Raw genomic sequence first — 17831 nt, 5'->3', positions numbered from 1 at the left:
TAGCGGCTTATTCTTCATGAGGTTGGAAATCCTTTTTTTCTTTTTTTAAGCAAGATGAAAGTTTATTGATATAAGGACCTAAACCTACAGCAAAACAGTCTTATAAATCACGGATTTCGGAGTAGTAGCTCATCAAGTTTTTGCAATAGTGAATTTTTTTTTTGCATTTTGTTAAGTTATTAGCGTCCTATTTTCATATTCTGCTGCCGGAGGGAGGACCTGAAATACTTTAACAAAATGTATGGAGAAAATAAGGCATCTAATGTATACAAACCTTATTATAAGCACCTACCATGGATATGTATTCATATCAAACTTCATATTATGGTTCCGAAGTTGTAGCTGATACAAAATTTCACGCCTGTGGGATTTGCTCTGCCCCCTTTCAAAAAACTCATTTATATATACTTTACTATAAGCACAGATCATAGACCTACCATAGATATGTTAGCATACCAAATTTCAAGCTCATGTGGCTTATGGTTCCGAAGTTATAGCTGATAAAAAATTGGGAGGTGCCCCGCCCCTTGTCGAATCCCAATTGTTTTCTTCCTATTTATAGGCCCAGGAGTCATGGCAATACTCTGCCAAAATTTCATTCGATTCTGTCCATCCGTTTAGGCTGTAACCTGGCACATATATACATGAATACATAACGGGTGATGACGGAAAAATTTGACTTTTTTTCAAACGTTATGAAAAGGGTTCATTTTATTTTTTCACAAAAATTGTACAATAAAATTATTTGCTATGCTGTAGAGTATTACTAAAATTTGATGTATAGTGGAAAGGGTCCCTGATCAGCCGTACGTGAGAGCTCCGAATGTCCCCTGGACAGAACTTTTGTCTATTTTACGAATACATGCGCAAATTCTTTTTTTGAGTTCTTCACTAGTTTTAGCTCTCCAGTTATTGATGTATACCATCGAACTTAAATTTCCAAAGAAATCCTCGATTGGAATTCATTGGGGCAAATTTGAAGGATCTCGCTCTTTTTGTACGAAATAAACTTTTCCTTTATTTAAAAACTCCTACGTTTTAACTGCGTAATGGGACGACGCTTTATCAGGCCAGAAAACATAGTTACCATCAGAATGGTACTTTCTAAGAAAAGGGATCAAAATTTTTCCCAAACATTCCTTCTGGTACACTTCTTGATTCACTGCAAGACCACTTGGCTTGAACCAAGGCTTCGAAATTCCTTTCTTGGATATTGCGATGTAGAGCATTACTTTTGGTTTAAATTTGTGCTTGAACTTCACTTTAACGTTGGAGTCACATTTGGAAACATCATTTGTATAAAATCGATCATTTCCAGGCACCTGAGATTTGCTGAGAGGAAAATAACTTTCATCCTCCAAAACGTATGATTTTTTGTTAAAATTTCGAATCATCCATCGGCATTGCGACTTTATTTTAGATATTTGCTCGATGGTGTATTCTGGTGACCTAACTTTTTTTCGGCACTTTATTTGAAGCTTTTTTAACGTTTCGCAGATGTAACTCTGATGGGAATTCATTTTTGCAGCGGCGTCTCGTTGGCTTATATCATGTTATTGTTGAACTTATCCTTAAGGCTGGATAGGGCCCGTCTAGTCATGATCAATGGAATCCTTCCACTGCCACACTTTCTTTTCACGCTCAAAGTCTTAAGAATTCTATATGAAGTAGATCTCGGAACTCCCTCGCTTTTAAAATGATTAACGGTAAATACTTTGCCAAGGTTTTCATTTTTTTATAGAACTGCACAACGCGCTCGCGGATCGCGGATGGTATGTTGCTTCGGCGGCATTTTCCTGAAAACTTATTTTTTCTGGAAACAAAAATTACAAAACTAGTTTAAATATCCATGGAAACGTCAGAAATCAACGCCTACTGATTCGATGCGATGGCTTTTAAATTAAAGTAGTTTAACAAAAGTCTCATTTTTTTGTCATCACCCGTTACATACTTCTACAAATACATTGTGGCGAATACTGCGGCAACCCGAAGTGAACAACAAGAAACTGGCAGAATGTTCGAGGAATGACGTAGAATGAGCGATACACTTCAGAACATTCTAGAATTGCCATGAGTGCGAACGCAGGTATATAAGGCGGCTGCTACAGCGAGGTAAGTTAGTTGTAAGTCAACAAGCTACCAGACAAGTCAGTCATTTGCGAATCACTAAGCTACGAGCAAGTTGTGAAACAGAGATAAATTGTGTTAGCTGGTTTTGTAAAGAGTTTATTGTACAATAAAGTTATTTGTCCTGGAATTTGGTCATCGGGAGCGTTTATTTAACAGCGATACGAACCTAGGGATTTTTGGTAAATCTGTCAAGTAGTCAAGGATAATCGTAACAATTGGTGTCAGAAGTGGGATTGCTAAATAAATCCCGAAGAATAAACTTTTGAAAATTGCAAAAATTCATGAGCTAAAGATCGAGGAACTCAAACAGGAGTTGGAGGAGCGAAATTTAACCACCTCCGAAAAAAAGTGGAGTTACTATCACGGCTGCGAGAGGGTATGGAAAAGAAAAGGCGCTGACGTTGACCAATTACGACTTCCATCGTGAGGACGACGCGACTTCCACGAAGGACGAACAGAAGGAAGAGGCTGCTTATTCGTCGAAGGATGTGCAATAGATATCTGGGAAGGTTAAACAGCAAAAGGTTCCTAGTTCATCAACAGTTATGGACATGAACACGTTATTAGCTGCCATGTCGCAGATGTCATCGCAGATTTCATCACAGCTACAAGAGCAGGAAACACGCATGTCGTCCCAGCTGGAAGCACAGATCACAGCTTCGGCAGGATTTAGTCAAAGATAATGCGGAACTCAAAGGGAGGCAGAATAAAATCGAGGAGCGGCAAGACAAAATCGAAGAGCTAATTAAAAGAAAGTTGAAGCTAAAGCAAACGAGTTGAAAGGTCGTCTCCGAGATTTGCAGTTGAATCGGCCAGCTACTTCGACGAACGATCCAAACGTAACGACCGCATCCTTTGACGGCACGTTTCCTTTCCTAGTCTTTAAGCTCCAGTTCGAAAAGACGGCTATAGCAAACAACTGGAACATGGAGGATAAATCCGCTGCTCTGTTCGTTGCATTAAAAGGACCTGCAGCGGACATCTTGCAGACTACCCCTGACTGTAAAAGGAACAGTTACGATGCGTTAATGTCTGCAGTGGAAAGACGTTATAGTAGCAAGCACTGGAGACAGATTTACCAGATGGATCTGGAGAATCGCTGCCAAAAATCCAACGAGACTCTACAGGAATTCGCGTCAGAGATCGAGAGGTTGGCCCACTTGGCAATTGGAGGCGCATCTGGTAAGCACCTCGAAAGGGTAAAAATCCAGAGGTTCACCAACGGAATACCAACCAAGCGAGAGACATATGCGAATCCAAAGACAACATTTGCTGAAACCGTCTCGTATGCTCAGACATGTGAAACGGCAACACTCTTAAGTAGACCAGCCTACAAAGCCCATAGGGTGGAAGTGGAAACACCGGACGAGGCAAATAAAATGCTGAAGAAGATAATCAAGGTGCTGGGCGCGAAGAAAGATGGCTCTGGTAAATGTTTTAAATGTGGGAAGCCAGGCCACTTCGCTCATGATTGCAGCGCAAGTTCCATTGGGCTCAACAATTCAGCATGACGAAAACGCAGGGCTGAGGGAGACGAACCCAACTCCAATCAGTCGTTAAACTTAAACGAGCCAGCAAGAAGGGGCGCGCGCTGGCTCTCGCCATTGAATGCCCCATAATCTACGTCTCGCGAATTTTCAGAAAAGCGAGCAACGTTACTCTTGGTGGATATGTGGACGGACATGAGCGAGTACTAACTGTGGATACGGGCGCATCACATTCCTTCATTTGATCTGATTTGGTCACTAAAGAGGTAAGGCCATTACCTGAAGCAAGGTTGAGGACAACAACTGGTGAGGACACCCAAGTTGTAGGAGAGGTAATATGCAAAGTCGCAATAGGGAATGTGACGGTGTTACACAAGTTCATGGTCGCGGAGATTGTGGATGAAGTCATCATTGGAGTAGACTTCTTATTACATCAAGGTATGCAGATCGACATGAAGAACAGGATCATGACGTATAACCACATGGAAGTGTCTCTTAGCTTTGGGTATGCGGGCCCGTACAGCAGCAAGCGCCGATCCTAGAGAAAATCGAAAAACAGATTCCACCGAAGTCGGAAGCAGTTGCTTGGGCGAAGATTGATTGAGATTGTGGGACAAAAAAGTTGTGGGTTGTCGAAGCAACACAGAATTCTACACCGGACGTTTTTATTGGTGAAACCCCGGCTATGACGCAAAAAGATGGACGCATCCCAGTTCGAGTGCTTCAAATCACCAACCAAACTCCGAAGACGAACTGTACTGGGGCAATGTCGAGAGGTAGAGGCAATCTTCCACTGCGAAAAGATACCTGAAAGCGATTCCATTGGCGAGAATGACATTGCGGAAGATATCAATGCATGGAGAGAAGGTTCGAAAGGAAAGCACCAGCACAAGGCTAAAGAACTTCTCCGACAAGGCTGGCAACAAACCAGGCAGGACGAACGTTGTGAAACATCGCATTGATACTGGCGATGCAAGGCCAATCCGTCAAGCTTCTTGAAGTGTTCCACTTGCCAAACGTGACGCTGTAAGCCAGATCATAAAAGAAATGAGCGAGAGTGGTGTGATTGAAGCATCAGCGAGTCCATGGAGTTCGCCGGTAGTACTTGTGAAGAATAAGGATGGTCAAATGAGGTTCCACCTCCCAGGATCGATGATACTCTGGACTCGTTGACTGGAACGAAGTGATTCTCAACACTCGACCTTAAGAGCGGTTATTACCAAGTGGAGGTAAGTGACGAGGACAAGGAGAAGACAGCTTTAAAGATGGTCTGTGGCAATTCACGGTGATGCCTTTTGGATTATGCAACGCTCCTGCCACTTTTTTAACACTTATGGACCATGTGCTTAAGGGACTGCATTGGAAAACATGTTTGGTGTATCTAGACGACATTATCGTATTGGGTGAAATCTTTGAAGAACACCTTAAAAATTTGGAAGAAGTTTTCCAGAGGATAGCTGCCGCTGGTCTGAAGCTAAGTCCTAAAAAGTGCTCATTGTCCAAGAAGGAGGTGAACTACTTTGGGCATAAGGTGACAACGGAGGGCGTCTGTACTGCGAAGAAAAAGATAGAAGCAGTAAAGGATTGGCCAAAATCTAGGAACCTGCACGAACTACGAGGTTTTCTTGGGCTATGCATCTATGCATATGAATTTCGCCAGCGTTGCTAATAGTCTTCATGAGCTCACTAGGAAAAATAGAGCCTTCGAGTGGAACAAGGAGCAGGAGGATGCTTTCCAAGCTCTGAAGGACCGGCTATATTCTGCGCATATGCTAGCGTGTCCGGTTCCAAGTGAAACGTTTATTTTGGACACCATAGGAGGCGTACTGTAATTGATAAGCAGGAGAAGGTAGTTGCCTACTATAGCTGGTCTATTGGGAAACCAGAGAGGAACTACTGCGTAACGCGGAGAGAAATACAAGCGTTGGTGGAGTGCTTCAAACATTTCCACAAGTACCTCTGTGGGCAACGTTTCCGAGTTGGAACGGATCATGCAGGGCTGAAGTGGCTCCTACAGTTCAAGAATCCAGAAGGACAGCTAGCTCGGTGGATTGAGAGACTGGAAGAACAGCTACGAAAGTGTCAGCAGGAAGATCCAGATCTGGACTGGAGACGGACAGTCAGAGCTGCACTCTGACCAGGGAAGAAATTTTTAAACGGTGGTGTTCCGAGAGATATGCCCGATACTGAGTATCAGGAAAACTCGAACAACGGCCCTTCATCCCCAATCAGATGGCATGGTGGAACGGTTCAACCGAACCGAAGGTCGTGGACAAGAATCAGAAAGATTGGGATGTCCACATACCCTTGTTCCTGATAGGATACCGGTCAGCAGTGCATGAAACCACGGGTAAAACTCCTGCCAAGGTAATCTTCGGCATTGAATTTCGTTTGCCAAGTGACCTGAAGTTTGGAGTAAGTGGTGATGCCAAAAGAATTGGGAAAGAGACGTCCAACATCCTGAAAGAAGAGCTGAGAGAGATAAATGCTCTTGTGAGAGAGCGTACTCAAATTATGAGTGACAAGATAAAGGCCAGGTATGATAAGGCGATGAACTCCGAGGGTTTCCAGGAGGGAGAGTTAGTGTTGCTGTACAATCCACAACGGAAGAAAGGTTTGTCCCCAAAACTCAAATGCAACTGGGAAGGTCCGTATAAAATCGTCAAACAAAATGAAGGTGGTACACTTGGAAAGGCTTGCAGCGTTTGGAGCAGCAATTATGTCTGATCGGAGCGATCAGATTTAGGTGGAGGGCAGTGTGGCGAATACTATGGCAAGGCGAAGCGAACAACAAGAAAATGGCAGAATGTTCGAGGAATGACGTAGAATGTTCGACAGTGAGAAAGGTCAAGTGAATGAATACTGCGAACAGCGAGAGAATGAGCGATAAACTTCAGAACGTTCAAGAGTTGCCATGAGTGCGAGCGCAGGTATAAAGGCGGCTGCAACAGCGAAGTAAAAGCTGTGACAGACGGCAAAGCTTATGCATATAATCTGGTACACATATGCGCATAATAATTTTACCCTTACAGACGGCAGTAATACGGATGAACGAGCCACAAGGTCGTGGGTAGTGATAGAACGATACGAGTACCGAGTACAGAATATCGATAATTTTATGAGTACTGAGTAGTATCGAGAACTCGATAGTTTTTCACAAGTACTGAGTAAATATCGCGAATGTCGAAAAGTATCGACGAGTTAAGAACTTTTTTAAGTAATTTTTTTTTTAATTACCCAATAAATATTGTGGCGAACGTTCGAATATTAACTTCAATATCCAATATGAATGTTATGAAAATGAACACAAAGCTCATTTACTTCAATCCTGTCATAACTCAAAAACCGAAAACCCGAAAAACAAGCCTTTACAATTTTTTAATTCACATATCGAGCCCTAACCGCCAAAATAACGTAAGCGAGATTTTTTTTTTCAAAATTTTCTTTTTGATGTAGAAATATTCCTAGAGCATCTAGATACATTTCTGCATCAAAAAGAAAATTTTGACAAAAATGTCGCTTACGTTATTTTGGCGGTTAGCGCTCGATATCATCACTCTCATGCGAGAAGCATGAATGTGCAAATTTATCAGTTTTGAGATACTGGGTTGACTTGGTTAATATTTGGAATTTCTATGTTATACCAAAACCCAGAATACCATCCGTACACGGAAAGTAAATATTTTACAATTTCAATTGCATAAATGTAGAGCTAAGTCTCGCAAAAAAACTTTCAAACTTGATTTCCCAAAATTTTCATTTTTACACATTCATGTTTATGGCATACGGGCCACGATATGTATACTCCCATCAGGGTGTCCAGATTGTTTAAAAAAAGCACAATTTCTGAAAAAAAATCGCCAAAAATCGCCAATTTTTTTTAAATAAAATTCATGAAATCAATTTAACAAATCTTTTATTTTAAAATTGAGATCTTGTTATAATATACTTTTTAAAACCAAAAACGAATATAATATCTTCAGAGGGTAATAATAAATAACACAAATCACTTATATAATAGTGATGTGCAATAAATTTTCTTTAAAAATACGCATACTTTTTAAAAATATGTGTTTCAACACATTTTGCAATAGGACTGCGCAGTTATTAAATTTATTATAACTCATATTAATTGATTAATCGCACAATCCGCTTTTAAGCGCTCGGCGCTAAAAATAAAATAAATATAATACGGCGAGATCAGCTGTTTCCACAATTTCTTCAAAATCACCTATTGTATCATATATTGAGCTATTGAACCTTGATAACATACTGTTTGATATTGGAAACGTTTTGCAGCAGAAACGATCAGCCTTCATATAACACTTTATTCGAACTATTGAATTAAGGCTTTCCAACTTCATCCTATTTCGAATCGTAGTTTTTGTTGAATTCCATAGGCCGTGGTTATGCCACCAATTTTAATTGGTAATCAAAAGAGAAAAATTTCGGTGATTGGTGAGAAGTGGTTACGCTCTGTTTGCTGATTGGCGAGCACAGGGTTGCTTCTTAAGAAATGCCTTTTTCCATTTCATACAGTTTCGCACACAATGGCAGCACTGAAGTAAAAATGCAACTAAAAATGCATCAAAATTGAAGTCGGAAAATGAAAAATGGAAGAACAACTTAATATTTTTTCTTTCTTTAATATTTAATTTTTATAATAATATTTTTTTTAATATCTACTTTATAATAATAAAATATTTTTTACTATTCTAATGTTTAATACTAATACTTTTTAGCAAAATAGCGTATTGCCACCCTGAAAAATTGGCGTGCTGGCTGTTTGGTTCACCCAGCAAATCGTGCTGGCTGTTCGATTTCGAAAATTCTCTTACTCCGTGCTGTGCACAACAACAATTGCACGGTGATTGCCAATCGAAATTGGTGGCGTAACCACGGCCTTACGGAAAAAAAACACGCTCAACAAACCATGTGAGTGCGGCAAGGATAATAATATACATTTATTTATATTTCCAAACATTTTATTGCCTGTTGCGGTTTTCACTCCGTAAGCAATTATCCAAAATTCTTCAGAGTCAGATGGAATGGTTCTGAGAAAAGTTATTCCATGGGAAAGTTAAAAGTTTTCTTTCCTTCAAAGTCAAATAGTGAATTGGCAGGTTCCTGAAACTCGGCCTCTTGTGATTCAAACACTTTTCTGGTGACAAAATCAAAGCTTTTTTTAAAGTATTGAATTGACTAGGTAATCGTTTCAAAAGTTCTTCGATTGGGGTGATTAAAAATTTTTTAATAAGCTTCTCAAGTCAAGTTTCTCACGCAGTTCATTAGCCTCTTCTGTAAAATTATCGTGGAAAACTAAGTTTTGTATATTTTTATAATTGGAAAAAATGTATTTGAAGGGAAAAAATCGCCAAAAATCGCCAATGGCAATTTCCTAAATTTTTACGCGAAGGTATCCAAAAAAAAAATCGACAAATTGGCGCGAAATCGCCAAATCTGGACAGTCTGACTCCCATACTAATAATTAATACATATTTTGTTCTAGTGAGCTACTCGCAATTGACACAGTTATGAAATTTTTACACAACCTAGAAGAAAATGTAGCTGTCATTTCCACATTGGCTTCGGGTAAAAATGTTTAAATAATTGAAAAACGAATATCTTGCCTCCCCTCCTCTTTGATAATGAATGGTGGATGAGGATGGTCTTCCGACTCGACAACTTGGGTACTCTCCAGCATAAGGCAGCCGTCGTTAACCGATGTATTCTACCTTCGTTGTGAAATCCAGCCCATTCTTGAAGAAAATTTTTATGAAAGAGAGCTTATCTTTCCAATAGAGAATGGGCTTCACCGCACTTGCTTCTCGTCTTCTACATTTGCATTTCATTTTCAAAGTAAAGTTATTTATAAATACATGTACGCGTCAAACAATTATAAAATATTTGTTTTTAAAAACTTGGAAGTAAGCTTTTCGCCATAAACATTTAATTTAAGCATGTAAAACTAATTTATCGGAAGTTTATTCGAAAAACTCCTTCAGTTCAGATTAAAACTATTAAGAGCAGAGACTTTCAATTTACAAATAGGAAGAGGTGAAAAAGCAAAGCAATCTGATTTTTGTTTACTTTTTGCGTTTGCTTTGAGAATACTTGGAAGTACAAGTATTATCGATACTTTTTTGCAAATATGATACTGGCATCGATACTTTTTTAGAGTATTCTATACCGATTCTTTTCTAAAAAGTTATATCACTAGTCGTGGGTTCGAGTCCCACGGCCAGTAGAATTTTCATTTATTTCGTGTTCATTATTTCTTTTTTAAGTTCTACACCCCTATTATGAATTTCCTTACGATAGAGATAAACGTTTGCAAGCGTATCGTATAAAATAAGTTTTCGTATTACCGTTTTAATACGCCCGATAGATGCTCTATTGTTAATGAGTGTAGTTTTTGTTTACTTTTATTGTAAACTCTGACATGTCAGCTGTTGTTTTCAATTTAAATTTTCTCATGCGAGCAATTTTCATAGTCAAATAAAAAGTAATGTTCTCTGCAACATCAATTGGGTTTTATATAAATTCGCATGAAGAAACTGAAGAGACTCGCATAGAGACTGTCGAAAGAAGGCTTTTAAGAGATGCTTCAAATTCCCTTGATATGAATACAATGATGTGAGCAAGGTGTATTGACAACTGAGAATTGTATTTTTTGTAATAAACTCTCTTGAATTCTGAATTTTTAAAGAAAAGACACGCGGTTTTTTCACTTAACCTTAATTTTATAACAAGGTTCGTATTACTATTAATGTCTTCGCAACACTCACATTACAAGGATAATGTTATTAACAATTAGTTAGGATTGCATGTGGTGGAATTTGAACCCGCGACCTCGGTATTTTAAGACAACACCTCAATCTCTACGTGTTGTTACACAATATGTTAGTGTTTGACCGAGATTCTCCTCCGATTTGTAAAGTGCGCCTTAAGTTCTGAACACATTAAAAACGACGAGCTACGGGCCACAGCTTCCAATTTGTTATCTTCATTGTCTAAACGCTTTGTCGATGGCGACATGATTTTTTTGAATGTGTCGGCGACATCATGAATTTGTACGAGTTTGACATAAAAGAAGAGGAAGAACCTTATCTGTTGCTGGAAAAATAGAAATAGATCTAATCTGGCCACAACCACAGTCGTCGCGTAGCCCGGTCGGCGCCAAAATAATTATCTACATAAGAGTACGTGTTAAATTAATTTGACAGCTATAGTCCATAGCTCGTCGTTTTCATTGTGTTCGGGCTATTAATGTTGTGGCACAAAAGGGGTCCCTACAGTTTTATGTCGACTTTGAACGGCGATTTTTTTTTAATGGGAAGCTGTTTTTCATTTTCAAGTTTTGAGCACTTCTAATCATTACACCACAGCGGCCTATATACGAGACCTATATTCATATAAATTTTTTGTATTTTGGTATCGATATTTGGAATATCGAGTCTTTTTATTCCGATATTAATGGGTACCCGATATTTTTAAAGCGATACTTTAAATGAGTACCATATCGATACTTTCTGTTCGATATCGTGTCCCTAATTAAACAAGGTGAGATTGACAATTCAGGTAGGCTTTCTTTTAAGGTACTATTATGCCAAAAAATATAAACAATCGTTTCAAAATTCATACAAAATTTTTTCAATTTCACTTTATAGGATGGTTCTTCTGAGAGCAATGTCAAATTCAATCACACTTTGTTGAATACATTTTGAATGTGAGTAACTCAGATAAATTTTATGCATATGCTCAATTACTAAAAAATGTCTTCAGGTTTCAAAGAAACTTTAGACTTTCAAAGCAATCTGTTATATATATTTTAACATAAATAGAAAATAAATTGCGTGTACGAAAGAAAAAATCAGCCATACCAAATATTATAAAGCTTGAGATTTTGGCGCAAGGATCATATCAACAGAGTGTTGGTAATGAAGCATTACTTGGGTTAGCCCAGCCTACCGCTTCAATTGTGTTAACAGAAGCATTAAGTGCCTTACAAACAACTCTTTGCAATAAGTGGATAAACTCTAAGTATACAGAGGACGAAAATAGGAGAGTGAAAAATTACTTTTTTTGAAACGGAGTAATCGGATGCATTGACGGCACACAAGCCAAGATTGTGGCACCAGAGAAAAATTTGCAGCACCTGTAATACTGTCGGAAGGGGTATTTCAGTATAAACGCAATGATAGTAAGTGGACTAGTATGTGTACGTGCAAGTTAAATAAGATTTTTCTTCCCTTTTAGATGTGTGACGATTTGATGAATATCAAATACATTAATGCCAAGCACCCAGGGGCTACGCATGACTATGGTTTTTCAAATTTCCGGTTTAAAATCACAATTAGAGTCAATGTATAACCGTGGTTCAGATAACAATTAGTTATTAGGGATTAAAAATTCTTCGTCCATACAACTCAAACGTGTGAATTGTATTATTTTTATTTTTTAAAGTGATGCTGGCTATGCTTTAGCGCCTTATTTGCCTTACATAAATGCTGAACCAGGATCTATAGAAAGCTTATATAATAGCCGGCAGTCTAAAGCTAGAAACATTATTGAGAGGACTATTGGGGTGTTAAACAGCCGGTTTAGATGTTTGTTAAGTGCTCGCTCACTTCATTACACTCCTGCAAAAGCCACTTTAATAATAAATGTTTGTGCGGGACTCTACATAATATTTGCAACCATGATACAAAAATAGGAAGGTAGAACCGCTGAGAGGAATTTTTCAAATTCTTGACGTTTGCAAGCAATTTAATTTTGAAATTTTACACACAAACTCACACACACATTCTCATTTTCAATCTCAAACAACAACTTCGAACAATTCCTTTTTTTTACTCTCAATTTTATATGATTTTAAAATGTTGGCAAACTTCAAAAAAAAATCATGGCCGACGAATTGAGAGAACGGTTTTACCTTACTATGTTTTTATCATGTTTGCACCCATGACAATGTCCCCTATGAAGAAGTGAACATTGCAGACGTCCAGGACGGGAGTGTTAAAATCTTAGAAGAAGCTAATCCAAACCATGACAATGTCCCCTATGAAGAAGTGAACATTGCAGACGTCCAGGACGGGAGTGTTAAAATCGTAGAAGAAGCTAATCCAAATGATAACGTTCCTATGCGACAAGCTGCAGAAAAAATGTCTTGTCGCGCTGGCACTAATTTTTTCATATTTTTTTTTACATTTTTATTAAACATAAGCAAAGCATATTCATCGCTTCAGGTACAAATCATTTCCATTGTTTCATTAAATAAAAATAGCAAAAATAAAAATGAGTTCACTGCAGTCTTTGACATTTTCTCTTAAAATAATTGTACTTTTGATTACTTCCTATATATTTCTTGTTTCAGTTCAAGCAGTTTTTTCTTAAGTTCTAGTTTAGCTTTTCGAGCCATTCTTTTATTCTCGATATCCTGCTTGTAAAGAGATAGTTTATCCTTTTTTAAATAGTAAGATCTTTTTGTGTAAGTCTCAATATTTGAAAGGCTCTTTTTAATATCTTTGAAGGTATTAAGAGATTTATTTTGAAAATCAACCTGTTTGTTTGCTGCTCTAATAGTGCAATTTGGCGGTGTTCTTTGCGTCCAGTTCTATTTCTCTCATTGAGTATCCGGTTTCGCGAGGGCGTCTGGATATCATGGTCCTCTAAAATTTCGATTGCTCTACCGGACTCATTTTCATCTTGGTTTTCTTCTTCATTTTCTACTCCAAACTCTTCTCCTGGAGGGCTATTATATAGAGTGTAGTTCATCAATCTATTCACGGTCTGTTCCAGGTTGGAAAGTAAAACCGTGTTGTTTGGTCCACCTCCAGTCGCGATTTTCTCTGCATGGTTGTGTACGCTCTTTTTTTGTATTGTATTTTAAATCATTCCAAACCTGCAAGTTAATGTTTTGTTATTTCAGTACCAATGGCTAAATGGTTTGCTTACTTGTACAAGAGACAACATCGGGCCGTTTTTACCAGTGTTGTCATCGAAAATTCCCCGGATCCGAGTTAATTCCTAAAAATTTCGTGCATTTGTTCGGCTGCTTATGCGAATTTTAAAGAGGAAAACGCATGAGTCAAAGCAAATAAAGGCTGTTTATGCAAGTAATCGAGCCGTTTGTCAACCGTATAAGTTAGTTAAAGTCAGCAATCTACCAGACAAGTCAGTCAGTTGCGAATCAGCAAGCTATAAGCAAGTTGTGAAACAGAGATAAATTGTGTAAGCAAGTTTTGTAAAGCGTTGCAATTGCTTTAACGAGTATTGTAAAGTGTTGTTATTGCATTAGCAATTACTGTAAGTGTTTGTTGTATAATAAAGTTATTTGTACTGTAATTTGGTCATCGTGAGCGTTTATTTAACAATCCAGCGTTACGAACCTAGATATTTTTGGTAAATCTGTCAAGAAGTCAAGGATAATCGTAACAATATAGTAGATGATAATTTTTCATTCTTTGTACACTCGGTAAAATGCCTATAACTTTTATTTTAAATAATGATTTTGATATGCGGCTGTCACCATTATGCTTAGGACATATAGGTGCTTGAAAATAATATATACCGGCTCCAAAAAACTCATGGTCGGATTTTGTTTGAACTTGAAAATAGAATACCCAATTTTTTTAATTTTTCTTCTCAAAAATGTGGTATTGCGGGGCATAAGTATTTTTTGATGAAAAACCAACTATGTATCTCATCGTGGTATAGAAACCACATTGTTTTTTTTTTTGGAAAAAAAATGTTACATTAGTTATCGAAAAATCCTTTGATACGAAATTTCGAAATTGGTGAAAAATGAAAATTTCAAGCACCGGTAGCGACCTAATTAATTTAGAAATCCCTCGGGTTACTTAACTCTGGGTCAGTTTTCAATGCTGCAAGACATTGGACCTTATGAATAAAAACTTAGCAGTTGCTTTTTCTTAAAATTTCAGACCTTTTACTTAAATTTATTTGAAGAAATCGTGTAAAAGGTCTGAAATTTTAAGAAAAAGCAATTGCTTAGTTTTTATTCATAAGTCCCATTCTCTGGTTTAGGAATATAAAAATTTAACTCTGAGGTACTGAACTCTGTATTTATATATTTAACTCTGGATGTTCTACAAGTGGGCCTTACAGCCCTATTCTGTGCACTTGATAAATTAAAAATTTTTATAATTTTTCAATTTCTTATTATTTGTATCGAATTGGGCTAGAATCCCACAGAAATCAAAAGCTCTTTTCTTGATAAATTATCAAGATTGAAAATGCCATTGACAAGCGTGTACAAATTGAAATTTCATGTGAAAATTATAAATTTTGTATATTAAAAAATTTGTTTCTATAATTTAAATAGGCTGAGTTCCAAGTTGGTATATTGCAAAGCATCAGCCTATTTTATTTCTAAACTATAATTGATGGAAATTACCAATTTTCGCAACTAAGCTCCAATTCGGCATTTGAACATGGTTACGCATATTGGACATTTCCATCAGTTATAGTTTAGAAATAAAAGAGGCTGATGGTTTGCAATATATCAACTTGGAACTCAGCCTATTTAAATTATAGAAACAAATTTTTTAATATAAAGAATTTAGAATTTTCTCATGAATTTTCAATTTGTAATTGTGAACATACATATATCATTTGTAATAACAATTAACAAAGAAAATGTGAAAACGGCGATTTTAGTGAAAGTATTCGTGAATTTCAGTGCATTTAAAGTTTTGGAGGCGTCGTTTGCTTTTACACGAGAAATGTCAAAATCGGCAAAACCAAAGTAGCGGTTTGCGGAATGCGTCACCTTCTGTTCGCTACATCGTGGTTTAAAATCAGTCTCTCTCATGTTCAGCCTCATTGCGTAAGTCGTAAATTAGGATAAATAGTACGACTCGACAACATCGGCATTGTCGACTGTCGTGGTAAAATAAGTAAACGACAAAAATTGTAGAAAACTATGCAGTGCTGCCAAGATTTCTGTCGAATGTAAATTTTAGGCAATGACGTGAAATTTTCGATACGATTCGACTCTCGAAAAACGACTTGCATTCGACACGACTCTCGCAATAAGGCTGTTTCATTTACACTCTTACTTTACTATACTGTGCAAAGTAAAATCATTTAAGCGGCTCTCTAGTTCAAACCAATGTTACATAAATTCTTAAACATTAAAAGAGACTAAAAGGTTCTTTCTTTCTTTTGTTATTGCAGATATAGTCAACATGGATCTTAAGTCGACCTTACGTGTTTTGTACAACTTATTTACGACATACAGGAGCGTGGCCTAACGAAACAATCTTTTCAAATAAATTGGAGGAGTGCGCTTATAAATATCGTCGATGTTTTTGCAAAACCCTCCATCGGCGAGTTTCAAAACCGCCTGGATCGTCATTGTGGCAAAAATAAGATTTGGTAACCCTGAATTCCAGGCCTCCATTTATGCATAAAAATCTTATAATCGTTATTAAAACAACAGATTTGTAAAATAATAGCTAGAGAAAATACCGCCTATCAAGGCAATGCCCTCAAAGTAAACCCGTTTGTTCGCTCTCTAAAGTTTGAGTGCCGGAAGATATGCGGTTTTGCAAAAACATCGGCGTTATGTATATTTTTTATGTCCTAAAATAAATATATTTGTGTATCAGAACGAAGGCTAACACATACATTTGTACCTACAATAAAATATGTATTACAATTCAACATTGAAGAACTAACATAACGAAAACACTGCACAATTGCAATTCTTAAGCCACTATTTTAATGCCTTCCCTGTTATATCGATTTTTGTAGCAAGTAGCAAAAACTTAAGTTATCTATGTATACAAAGCTATACCATATGAAACATGTTTTGTTATTTCTTTGAATGATTAACAAATGTTATCATAATTTTGGTTCATATTATTTTAATCTAGGTATGTATGTATTTGTTCTTACCTTTAAATTGAGGTAATTATGTCAAATATAACGAAATTTTTAATTGGATATGTATTTAAAATTATTCGTTCATAATTTGTTTACTAAACTTATAAAATAACATGCAGACATATCAGTGTCAATAAAGATTAACAAAAAAGACTACTACAATGGACTATCTATGCATATAATACGCGAAGGGATTTTTTGTCCATGTCATCAGATCCGAACTGCTCGTTCGATTTTCAAAAATAAGGTGTGAAATGAAAGGGCTTGGCCTGTAAATGTGCAATAAGGTTTTACTTTTTCGAAAACCGTTTCAGCTTTCATTTCATTTTATTGATATAAAAAAAATAAAATTAGTAACTTAATATTTAAATCATTTTTAGTACAAGGTAACAAATAATAAAAATTAACATCGATACAAACTCAAAGATTAGGGAAAAAATAAAAAAATAAATGGAAAACAAAACTTACAAGTATACACACATATGTAGACAGACTTAAAACTTGTTTAAAACTAATGCTTAATAATAAGTACATAAATTACTTTACATATGTCAGCGAGAGGGAGTAGCGTGTGAACTGCCTAGTACAGACGTATTTTCATTCATTCATTTGAGTTTCATCATTCATATTAACACTTAAAAGACATTTGTCTAAATTCATTGTAAATGTATCAACAACTTTAATTTGCTCTTATTATAAATAAATACACACAAGTCATCCGTGACAGCGTCAGATTGGGAGTGGAATTTTGGCCTACAATTCGGAACGGGATAGATTGCACAAGGCGCACACACATATATACACATATAAAGATAAGCTGGCAGCGATAAACGCAAAAGGACAAGCAGATTGATAGGCATTCTCACATAAAAAAAATAACGGGCGATATACGCAAAAGGACGAGCACAAAGAGTGATAGACATTCACACAGAAAAGGATAACGAGCGATAGACGCAAACGAACGAACGAGTGATAGACACTCATAAAAAAAAAGCGTGGGGCAAGAATACGGAGAATTGCTGCACGAACCGGCACCGAAAGAGTAAAGGAGAATAGCGTTAGCGGCGACAAGAAAGAAAAGCAGCGCGGAATAGAGAAAAATAAATTAAATCGATAGCGAGTGGGTTTTTTTCATTTTTAACGGCAGAGTGCCGCTGACGCAATCGGAGAAAAAAAGTCAACGACGATAGACGCGTGGAAAACCTGGAATCAGGAATTGGAGTTAAAATGGTTAAACTGAATGAATTATAAGTGGAACAATTGAATGTTCTACTGGAAAAGCACAATTTGTCGAGGTGCAAG

The 17831-nt window shown here is 37.1% G+C and overlaps 1 protein-coding gene across 1 annotated transcript in view; it reads left to right on the top strand.

Annotated features, from left to right (window-relative positions):
* The window catches only part of LOC118734212 (beta-parvin), a 167995-nt gene extending 151663 nt beyond the window's left edge, over positions 1 to 16332 (top strand). The window contains exon 6 of the mRNA XM_036463931.1: positions 15819 to 16332. Within this exon, the coding sequence (XP_036319824.1) occupies positions 15819 to 15895 (77 nt within the window). The 3' untranslated portion in view covers positions 15896 to 16332. The remainder of the gene's footprint in view (positions 1 to 15818) is intronic.
* The last annotated feature ends 1499 nt before the right edge of the window (positions 16333 to 17831 follow it).

Source organism: Rhagoletis pomonella, unplaced genomic scaffold (genome assembly GCF_013731165.1).
Source record: "Rhagoletis pomonella isolate Grant_MI unplaced genomic scaffold, Rhpom_1.0 Rhpom_scaffold_00002, whole genome shotgun sequence".
NCBI classification, from domain to species: Eukaryota; Metazoa; Arthropoda; class Insecta; order Diptera; family Tephritidae; genus Rhagoletis; species Rhagoletis pomonella.
The sequence above is the reverse complement of the archived record's forward strand: the minus strand, read 5'-3'. Positions and strand labels throughout refer to the sequence as shown.